Below are 12,235 nucleotides of genomic sequence, written 5' to 3'. Positions count from 1 at the left end.
AATTGAAATTTAAACTAAAATTAAAACAACCTTGGAAATGCCATCAGGTACATAGATGGTATTATTACTTTCAATAATAATGAAGTAATAGAAAAACTCAAAATATATCCAAGCATTCCCAAACGTAATCCTACTAATAATAATCAACATAGACTATCTTGATTTTCAAAGTCTTGATCATCACACCAGAAAAATTTTTGACAAAAGAAGAAATTTTAAATTCGCTACTATTAAATTAATCATTTATGTTGTTCTTATATTCTAGTTAAGGTTTTTATGCTTTTAATTAATCTGCATGCAATAGTTATAGAATTATCAACAACCAGTTTAAAAGCCTAAGTGGCACTGAGCTTAAGGTGACGACGATTTGTTTAAATTTGAAACACTTAGCAGTACAGTGAATTTAGTTAGTGGACCAATTTCAGCGTCAATCAAATTTTGTCTTCCTGCCCATTGGCCGAACTGCTTGTTTTTGGGCAGAAACTGTAATTTCAATTAAAAATTTTTTTTTTTTGAACTGGTTTTAATGGCATTTTATGTTTTAGGTATTTCTCTGTTTTACAATTTGTATTGAAGATGTTTTGACCTTTTATGTATTTTTTCTTTGTCTCCAAAATAAAAACTGAATTGATTGACTGAGAAATATATCTCTATTGAAATTTGAGGAAATAAGTTTAAATGAAGTGCAGCAAAAATTGTGCAGAATTTGATAATTTTTTTTAAAGAGTAGGACCTCGAATTAAATAATTGCTTCAAGAAATGATTATGGCTTCTTATAATAATTATTTCGTATGCTTCATATTTCTGTCTATTTTATCAAAATTTTGCAAAAATAAAAATGAAGTTTTTTAACGTAAATTTAATTAGATTGAAAGAATTATAAATTAATTATTTCTCATCATATATTGCGTTAACTATTTGCGAAAATGCATTGAAAAATTTAAAGTCGAGTAAAAATTGTTGTTAAATCAAAAATAGGGAAATGCCGCCCATTTAAAGGTGATTTATACGGTATCATGTTTTGATAATTCTCTGAAATTTTTTTTTTAAAATTAAAATTATTTACATAAAATATTTCTATTTCCTTGAAAGAACCCATGTCACTGTGCATCCAGAGTCGTCACGTATTCTCTTCTTTTTTTTTAATTTAAATCAGTATGTAACCTTATTCTGAATTCTAAATTAATATACTTCTCTTCCACATGATGCCCGAAAGACATGATGACTAAAAGAAGGAATATCTTGATGTAGGATTCCTTAAAAAAATTGAAACTCTTTGCCTTTAGAAAGAGAAAGTAAGGGAAATATCATATTTAAAAGCAGGAAAAGCTCTTACTGGATTTATTAATGACTTAAATTTTAAAAAAAGTTCAGCTTAAGAGACAATCTTGTTAAATGCTTTCTGATCATTTTTATTTGAAATCATCTTGTTGTTGTTATTGTTGTTGCTTACGCTCACTTGTCTCACGTAGTCAGTTCAAGCTCACGAAATTCATCGTGGCAAGGAGCGCTAGATTACGCCTGCCGTTGGCAACAGCCTTGAGTACCATTCAGGTGACAGTGCGATTTAGCTCAGTTCCGCCCCCAATTTTGATGGAGGGTACCCCAGGGGGGACGGGTCAGATAGTCTCCCACCCTTCTCCCCTTCCACCAAACCACACGAGAGGACGAAAGTCCTCTAAATATGCTATTATATTCCTCTAAATATGCTATTATATGTCCTCTAAATATGCTATTATATAATATGCTATATATAGTCCTCTATTCTGAATATGCGGTGAGCCGAAAGGCTCACCGCATATTTAGAATGCCGCCATGCCGCACCCACACTATACACTTACAAACATCTATGCTTTTTCTCGGATTCGAACCCGGGCGCTTCGGCACGGCAGTCAACGACTCTAACCACTGTACCGGTTGGGAGGCGAAATCTTCTTGAATCTGTAATATAGAATTTTGCCTATTTTTAAAGTGAATATGTACCTTTTATATTAACTTGTTCTAATTTTTTTATTTTATATGCTAATTGTTCTTAAATTTGTTACTCAAATAAATCTTCATTTTTTTTAGATCGGAAGTTTCTGGTGGCAAACGCCCGAGTTGAAAACTATCCAATCATTTATTGCAACGATGGCTTCTGTGAGATGGTGGGTTGGACCCGGGCAGAACTCATGCAGCGTTCGTGCATCTGTGAGTTCTTACACGGCCCGCTCACGAGTGCAGTGGCTGTCGCACAGATTAAAGAGTGCCTCGCCTCCTGCCATGAAAAGCAGCTCGAGATACTTTACTACAAGAAAGACGGTAAGTTTTCATTTATTTGTCTTTACTTCAGATTCTGTTTAATAACGTAAATTATTACTGTTATACAGTTCCAGTTAATTTACGTGGCCTTTGGCTAGTAGAGCTTTAGTGAAGAGTCGAGAGGTTATTCACTGGTCTTCTTGCAACTATAAAAGATAAGTTGAAAGAAGGATTAAAATACCCTTTTATTCACTCACAGAAACAGATAGTACAGTCATCCTTTTTCGAGCTTACCGGAAAGACTCCACCTGCGCTTTAACTTAGAAACACAACGATTGGGTTGAAACATAAGTAATGGCCGTTTTTTTTAATTAAAAAAATTTATTTTAACAAAAAAACAATAAATTAGTCAATAATATCCGAGTTTTTGGAATTTCTCCATAGACCCAAGATGTCGAACTACAGTCATTTGGCTACAAACCATTCTTTCGGCTGATTCTCGAGTGGTTTGACACGCGTCTTCGAGCAGTAGTAAATTCAAACGCTCTTCATCAAACTCATTTGGTCGTCCGGGAACGAGCAGCGTCTTTGAGGTCGAAATTTCCGTTTTTGAATTTCGCAAACCAATTTCTTGCAGTTCGTTTAGGCATAGCACCTTCTCCATACACTTCACGAACCTCTAGGATAGTTTCTGCAACATTGGCGCTTCGATTAAACGCAAAAAGAGGAAGGTGCTTACGTGCAAGGTATCGTAGCGCGGAAGTAACACATTCAAATAAAAGATTCAGCTTTTACTAGGGGCTTGTGTTGCGGGTTCGCTCCTTGCTTTTTCTCCTACCTTTTATGATGGTACGAATATACTTTTTTTTTTTTTTTTTAATCTACCGCGAATTTCTTTTTCGGGGGGTTGACACAAGAAACTTACATTTATTTTTCATTTCATTCATAATTTATGCAAACCTAATTTCGCTCGGCATTGTGTGCATTATCCTTCTTTTGACAACGAGCCTTTGGTAATACTCATAAGATCTAACTATTATGATCTGATTCTTTTTCGGCTGACACGAGACCAGCAAAAGCGATACTGGTATTAGTATAAAGTTGCTGTTTCATCTAATTAAAAATTTAGTGAGTTCTGAATTTTAAACGAGTGGTGACGAGTAAACCATTTGTTTAAAAATATGAGAAAATTGTTATTTATACAGAAAAGAAGCTCGTTAGAATGTATCTGATTTCATGTAATATTTTTATGCATTTTAATGGCTTCATGTTTGTTTTTCTTAACATGCATGGCCACTTTTCGACAGGTTTAATCTTGATGATAATTTTTCGTTAATTTAAAAAACTTTTGCAAGAGCATTAGCAAATTTGCTAATTGTGGAATTCGATTTTTAAAGCAGAAAAAGAAGTGTTATATAAAATGCAGTTACTTCAATGAGTTTTAGATAAAAGTGACCTTATAAAATAAACCTTTAGATAGTGGCTGTTCATTAATATATGAATGACTAATTGAAGTAATTACTGTTACATTTAAGGTAAAAATATGTACATAAGGCAGAAACTAAAATACTTTTTTTAAAAATTGATGCTGTTTATTAACTTAAAAATAACTGCTTTTTTTAAATGTGATATTTAATTTAGTAATGGTGTAAATCCTACATATATTTAAACAAAATATACCTTTTTAGGGAAATTCATGCATCATGCGAAAACATTTATGGTATTCTACCACATGAAAAATTTATTCTCCAAAATAGAATAATACAATTAGGATTTTTTAATTATCATTCAACAAAATTCATAAATAAATGAAATTAGATATATACAGTGTTTGATAAATGTATCGATCCCTTTCTGGTATATAATATTCATACAGTCCAAACGATTATTTTCTGGGATATTCTGACAAAAATCAGTTTTCTGCTTTTGAATAAATAGTTCAATGAGCGCTAGAAATTCATCGAATTAATGAGGTGTCATGCGAAAGTAATTAAAAGAAATTTCGTTTTGTTCAAGCGCATTTCTTTAATTAAATTACTTGCATCTCCTTACTGCAGTCATCTCTCACATATTAATATAAACCACTGCATTCTGCTTCCCTTATACAAAGCAAGAATTAGAAAGAGTTTCAATCGAGCAGAAATTAAATCCATTTTAATTAAAAATGTAATCGTAAAATGTCAAAATACCACACGAAAATTTCACGTTTTTCCCCCAAGTTTCTGATATGAAGCGCCATCCGCTGAAGCGCCAGAGCGAGCATATGACAACTTTTAAATTGAAAGTAGCCGCGCTGGTGGGAACTGGCGTACGCGGAAAGCGTTTTTTTTTTATACTTTACCGCTTGACGCCCCAACGGATCAGTGTGAACGCAGCTTTGGTGTATCGCCTTTAGTTTATAAGGTATTTCCCCGGCCTTCCTAGCGTGCCTTCGTGGTGTAGTGGTTCTGCACGCTGGGCCGGTATTCCAGAGATCCGTGGTTCGAGTCCCGGCGAAGGCGATTGCTCCTTTTTCATCTTGGCTGCTTCCAAAAAATACCTAATGTCTCTACAAGTTCTTCTTCGGGAGAGTGTGTTGAGCTCCAGGAACGACTGAACCGAGGAGTCGGGAGCTGTACTCTAGTGTATCGTCGAGTGCATCGCGAGGTGTACCGTGGAGAGTCTCGAGAGTACATGGAGTTCCGAGAACGACCTAGCAGAGTCAGGAGCTGTATTATGGTGCTTTCCCCATGAAGCTGTCTCCACCGTTATAGCCTGATAATCTGAAGGGTGTGTCGCTGATTGTTATAACGTGGTTCTTCGACGACTGTAAAAATGTGTTATTGGAGCTATCTTGAAACTGGCTGATAAAATATGTTTCGATACTTCATCAAGTGTCGTCGTTATTCACTCCAAATCCGCGCGAACCCCGTACGTACTTGACGTAAAGGAAAGAAAGCGTAACAACTTATTATAATCTTAAAAGTACCGTGTCAATTTTTCTTAAAATGTTCACCGTTTAATTTGTTTTAACCATAAAACTTAGTTTTCACAGTAATGTTATCAATGTGAAACTAAAGAACTTGTTTTAATCACTTTTAGTGTTAATTTAATTAATATCTTCATGGTCTTGTTTGCAATCACAGATAATGAGATTCTTCAGTTTTACATCGCAAATATTTTTACAAAAATAAAGGAAGAAGAAAACGAATTATCATTGAAACAATGAAATATCATTATGCTGCACGAACCGAAATCATTTCGCAATTATTACATAATTTGTCACAAGTTTAAACTAGATTAGAAATATGCATTAACAAGTTAGAGACTTAAATTATGGATAGTAGAGAAGCTCATGTATCGATTTTACAAGATACGTGTACAAAATCTAATTTCAACTTTTGAAACATAATGAATTCATTCTCAGCTAAGTATTAATATAGAAATGAACTGCTCTCAAATTAAAAGCACTTTTTATTGAAACAAAATTGAAATATAACTTATATGGGAATTCCGAGTTCTTTAAAACTATGACATCTTTAGAACTACCTGTGCAAAAATACAATTTTCCAAGGATGAATTCCTTTAATGTTTTCAGGATTACCGGCTAAATATTACTTCTAAAAATGATGTCGGAATTTCAATATTAATAGATTCACTCACGGCTGCAGATAAAACATTTTGAAAAAATTAAATAAATTTACACAGCTTTATTCATTTTTTTAATAGCACACTATCTGAATTTAAGCTGACTTTTACCCATCATCCTTTTCCACTCAAAACAATTCATTCTAATGCTCGCAGTTACTTTCGAAGTTGTTTTATTATAATTTTAATATTATTTAATAGCAATTAGAACCAAGTATCGAGGTTTGAGATGCCGAATACTTTTCGACATGATATTAAACAAAGCTCAATGAAAATTTACTGTCGTCGAAAAACATCCTTCCGCTCTCAAAGGTAAAAGTCTTGAATTTAAAATTACTAATAATCCTATACCTGTTATAGCACGGGTTGCCTGAAAGAATAGGTGACCGCTTTGCGAGACGCTTTGCTTAGTTAGACTGAAACATTAGTTTTTCTTCATAGTTCCTCTTAGCTTAGTTGTTATTTAAAAATATGTAGTTAAATTTCTTTCTTCATATCCGTAGCTCTATCTCAATTTAAGCACGTTGATAGACCAAAGAATCACTTTCTTTCTCTAAGAATTATTTTATGCTATTGATGTGTATTGCGTATACACACCTATAATCTGTAAAGAGTTTAATATTTATAGCATACTTATATACAAATTGCCCGCAATATGTTCTTCCTAATGCGTGTATATATTACGGCAAAGTATGAAACGTCGGCATTCTATAGAATTCCTAGGCATTGTATATCATGCCGGACGATTTTTAGCAAAGTATAAAATATGAGAATTATTACATATTTCCCCTAGGCATTGTATATAATACCTAGACATTCTATAGAATGACAAATGCTCTTTAGGCGAAGTATGTAAAAAAGTTATGATATGGCTATTGTTTAAAAGACGTCCATTTCTCAAAAATACAAAATGTTATTTTGAAAAATTAAAGAAAGAATGTCATTAAAAATTGTTATTCGAAATATGTAAAAAAAGAATAGTGAGGTGATATTGATACAACATAATAAATTTGTATTTTCTGTCTGGCTGAGGCTGGGAATTAGTAAGACTTACCTGACAATGGAAATTAAATTCAGAAATAATCAAAAGTTTTACAAGAATACTCTTTTTAATACCCTTTTGTTTTTTCTTGGCAGGACTCACAAAGGTGGTTTTGCAGTTCTATATCATTACGTGTAACGTTTTTGCATTTGATTGAAATTTCTTTCAACATTCTGTCCCGCCGTCCGTGTCCAGTAAGTACTCAAATCAGTTTTCATGAAGTACGGGAAATAACTATGCGTCCGTGACGTAATACTGTATAGTACTGACGCTTTCTTTAACAAAATACATGAATGTATTTTTGTTTTTCACAAACATCATATCCTAGCAATTCAGCGGCCAGATATCCCGTGATTCCTTTTTAGTAGTCATTGTGGCTTTTTTTACATCATGTATTAACTTCTGATAAGTAGTTTCGGTTCTTCGAAACGAATCGGAAATGTATTTCATACTTCGCCGGTTTGTCGAAATGTGTGAAATATGAATAGTTGCATGCTACTCTTCCCGTATAGTCCGTTTATCCAGAATATCAATAAGACTCAAAAACCACATATGTCTCAATTCTTGTTTCAGCTTTGTTTTAAAAATCTTCTTGTAGAAGTACTTAGAGCGTCCACATACTTTCTAGGTAGTTATTTAATTAGTTACGTTAATTTACCTAGGAAACATCTGTTGAGAAAATGTATTACATTAAATTGCAGTTCTTAAGTTACATTAAATTCTCGACCTATAATCACATAAACGTCTTATTCAAAAGCAACATATATATATATATATATACATTCCTTATAGAACTTGTATGTTTTATACCTTTGAAATATATGATCAGATGGCATTGACTAACACCATTTTTCTAACATACCAGTGGTACAGTCAGGCGCTCAGAGATGAATGTCATTCGTTCAGAGCTTGCGAAGTAAAAAAATGCGAAAATTATCTGTCGGTTCCACTGCCGGTTCGATTTGTCACACTTCCGAATTTTAACTCCGTCATTGATCTTTCGTTTAAAATGAACCAACTGTCGCATTTTTGAGGACGTATCTGATATGTCCCTACGTTTCAAAAGGCAAATGTTCTCTTCCATACCTTTCGCAAATACTATTTCGAACTAGTTTTAACGCGAAGAATATTTGGAGAGAAAGTTTTTATAGCGGAAAGAAGAGGAAACAAAATAAGGGGATTTAAAACATTTCATGTTGTACAAGACTGTCTTTTTACTTTATAATGCGCGAAAACTTTGACACAGCAGCTTCAAAGGAAATCCGTTTGCATAGGGAATACAGACGCTTATTTAAAGCAAATGCAAATTAGGTCAGAGAATTTTCAACAGAATTTTCTAAAGATAGGAAACGGAATTTTATATAAAGAATTTTCAGTTAGATAAGGTTAACTATTAAATTAGAATAGTCTGTACTTACATAAAAGAAGTAATATCAGTGTAAAACGAATGTAGCTGTATACGCTCACCTTAACACTAAAGTTCAATTTAAACAAACATTGAAAATTCTCCGAATTCTTTTAAAAATATTTTCAAATTTTCATAAAAAATATTTATTGACTTCATTAAATTCTTGCATTGATAGAGGTCAATTTTTTTTTTCTTGCAAACATCTGAAACGCCCGTGTAAATGAATTTAAATTGGAATAGATTTCCTTCCCCCATTCCAAGTAAATGCTACAGTGTTAATGAAGCGATTACTTCTCTCTTGGATATCTTTTTGCGGTTTCACCAACTGTGTGCAGTTTCGCCTTAGGCCAGGATTGCGAGCATCAGTAACTAAAAGTTAAAGTTAAACAGAGGAGACAGCAGGTGCATTCAAATAAGAGAGCTTCTTTTAGTTGCTTCCAAGGAATGACTGGCATATCATTTAACAACTTCTGAAACCAATGAGCCATGCAATAACGTAATGGCGGAAGACACCAGGTAGAAAATGGACGCAGGAGTCCAGATGACCTGCCGATTTCTGAATGCACGGCGTTGTGAGCGACTTCGCTGTGAAAGGGTTAAGAGGGAGATCTGCTGGATGTTTGCAGATGAGCTTATTGTAGGCTGAGCTTAATGTTTCAAAAAGTTACTTCTAGAATTTTCAAAATGTGAGAGGGGGAGGGAGCTTTTTTGTAGATACTGGAAGAATCTCATCGTAACTGTAACTGCAATGTATTGTAATTGTATCGTAATAATGTATTGCAATTATAGTTGTATTGTAATCGTATTATTGTGTAATCGTAATTGTAATTGCAATATATGAGTAATTCTAATGTATTCATAATTTAAGAGCATTGTAATGTATGTGTAATTGTAACCACGTATTATGTGATCTTAACACTATCCGTACTGTATAACAAACATGCCCTGATAAGGCACGTACCGCTATGCATATATGTAAATATTTTTACTGATCGAATGCTCTGTGTGCTAATGCCACCTACACTGTATCCCACCATATACCAACCCACTGGCCTGCAAAGCTGTTCTTTGTGAGTGTACTGTGCATGTTCTTAGTCTATGTACTGTGCATGCTGTTTTTGTGGGCACTATGTATAATAATGTCATTACGTAATTTTGTCAGCAGCTAACAATGTCATCAGCATAAAAATAACCTTTGAATGTGTGCTGGGCATACACTGGTCATCTGTATAATCACTATGCATAAAAATGGCATTCGCTTACTGTATAGTGTATATTGTAAGGTATGTGCAATTCTAATGTATTTTTAATGTAAGAATATTGTAAGGTATGTGTAACTGCAAAATAACTATAATGTATGTGTAATTGCTTAAATACGGCATACGTTTATTGTTTAGCGTATATTGTAATATATGTGTAATTCTAATATATTTATAATGTAAGAGTATTGTAATGTACGTGTAATTGCAAAATAACTGTAATGTATATGTAATAACAAAATAACTGTAATGTATGTATAATTGTAACCATGTGACTGTGACGCTACCTGAACTTTATAACCATCCTGCATACTCTGGTAACCTGCATAATCCCTACGCTTAAATATGGCATACGTTTATTGTATAGCGTATATCGTAATGTATGTGTAATTCTAATGTATTTATAATGTAAGAGTATTGTAATCCATGCGTAATTACAAAATAATTGTAATTTATGTGTAATTGAAACCACGTAGCATGTGATTATAACGTTACCTGGACTGTAAACCACCCTGCATACCCTGGTTATCAGCATAATCACTATGCTTAAATATGGCATACGTCTGTTGTATAGCGTACATTGCAATGTATGTGTATTCCTAATGTATTTATAAGATAAGAGTTGAGTGTGTACTGTGCAAAACCATGTCATCAGCATATTCATAAGGCATAAATAAGCCATTTGCACATTATAATGTGCATATATCTATCTGTGGACACCTGCAGCGCATTATGCACAACAATGTCATCTGCTCTGTATACTAGAAACGTCTAAGTCCTTTGTAACGCTCCTAGTCCTCTAAGTCTACACTCCTTCCTCTGGGCCGCTCTAGATAATGGTGGACGTGGTGCTGTACTGATTAACCATTATGGTAAACGGACCGTATCCACGTCCTCCGTCGCTTGTCGCTTGTCTTTGGTGTGAGGAAATGACTTCCCTCATTGGGGATTTAAATAAGAGATATTTATGTTACTATTGCTTAATTTATTAACTCCACAGCAGCCACTGTGAAATGAATTAGATAACTTTTTATACTTTGAAATGAATTAGATAATTTTTCATAGAACTCGTATGTTTTATACCTCTGAAATATATAATCAGATGGCATTGACTAACACCATTTTTCTAACATACCAGTGGTACAGCTAGAGGCGTTCAGAGATGAATAACATTCGTTCAGAGTTTGGGAAGTAAAAAAAAAAAAAAAAAAAAAAAAATGCGAAAATGAGAACTTTTTATCTGAGTTAGACAACAGCGAAGGAGGTCAATATTATTCAAAGAAGTTTATTTTCAGTATAATTCCAGATCTGAAAATAGTAAACAAGTGGATACAGCCAATCCAGAATTCTTGAAAGCTATAGTGACAGCCACATCAGGATTTGGACAACATTAAATTACACAAACATACACAAATTTATAGATGACACTCTAAATGTTAAGAAACATGAAGTCAAAATCTTTGTTAAACGTCAGACCATACGGTGCTTATATGAAGGATTCTATCCTAAGTTACGAGATTTCTTTGGACATTTCGAACAGATATCAGTCCCACTTATGGCACTATTTTGGATGATGATAGATATAGTATTTCCTCTTTAGCTTACACAAGAAAGACAAGATAAAGTATTTACACAAGTACTTAAATATATATTCTCTTAACTCATCTTTGAAATACCTGATAACTGAATGCATACCAGGCAGAGGAAGTGTCATGAATTTTTTAGTTAAGGGATGAACGTGTTCTATATATTAAGATACATGTCTGCAGTTTTGCTTAATCCACCAGATGTGACGTTACTGTTTCTCAGAAACACGTAATATAAAAATCTGATGTGGTTACCACATGAATTTCTTGTGCGGCGTATTGAATTCTACACATTTTTGCTGCAGTTCATTTAAAACGTTTTCCTCTAATTCCATTAGAGATGCGCCTTCACAGTCGCCTTTTATGTGGGTGAGAATATAAGATATTTTCTCAGTCCTTACGGAGTGCCTTCGTAATGTAACTAGGAATGCGTCTGGATTTTGAATGGCGTCAAGGGTATGGCCTAGTTATCATGATTCCTACTTCGGTAGTTCTAATGACGTATAGGTTAAGAATCGTTATGTTTAATAATTCTGAAGATTTATTAAACTCTGATGTAGTTTAATTTACTGTCTTGCATTACTTTGGCCAAGGATGTTACGAGACTTTATTGGCATGGAGCCCTTTCCTAGGCCTATACGTTTGTGTACGTTAAAGGTTAAAATATGTATGTAAATGATAGACATATAAGCGAGCGAGAAGAAGAGACAGACAGGCAGAGAGAGAAACAAAAAAGAAAGATCGATATATACAGGATGTCTGAAAGATGATTATTTTTTTCTAGAATATTGATTCTAGCCATAAATGCTTCCTTTTACAAAGTTTTTCAAAATAAAGCTAGAGTTTTATTAAAAAGATTATAACGTTGTGAATGAGAGATTTATATAAATGTAAAATCTAATTTTGTATGTAAATTTAACCATTTTAAGAGTAAACATTCTAAATAGAAAACTGTTTTTATCAAGTTTTAAACACGAACGTTTCCACAACATTACGGACAAAATTATGGACGTTAAACATTTACAGAATCATTACACTTCTTTGGGGGTGGAGAAAGAGTAGGAAAGTTGAG

At 33.5% G+C, this 12,235-nt stretch overlaps 1 protein-coding gene across 2 annotated transcripts in view; it reads left to right on the top strand.

Annotated features, from left to right (window-relative positions):
- The window catches only part of LOC118187877 (voltage-gated inwardly rectifying potassium channel KCNH6-like), a 925,365-nt gene that overhangs the window by 315,479 nt on the left and 597,651 nt on the right, over positions 1–12,235 (top strand). For both annotated transcript variants that reach the window (XM_085810566.1, XM_085810565.1), the window contains exon 2: positions 2,071–2,301. In XM_085810566.1, coding sequence (XP_085666692.1) covers positions 2,071–2,301 — 231 coding nt within the window. The remainder of the gene's footprint in view (positions 1–2,070; positions 2,302–12,235) is intronic.

The sequence above is a fragment of the Stegodyphus dumicola genome, chromosome 2 (assembly GCF_044657685.1).
Source record: "Stegodyphus dumicola isolate Sdum_Otavi_A_Nest chromosome 2, ASM4465768v1".
Taxonomy (NCBI): Eukaryota; Metazoa; Arthropoda; class Arachnida; order Araneae; family Eresidae; genus Stegodyphus; species Stegodyphus dumicola.
Note: the sequence above shows the minus strand (reverse complement) of the source record. Positions and strands in the feature narration are given on the sequence as shown.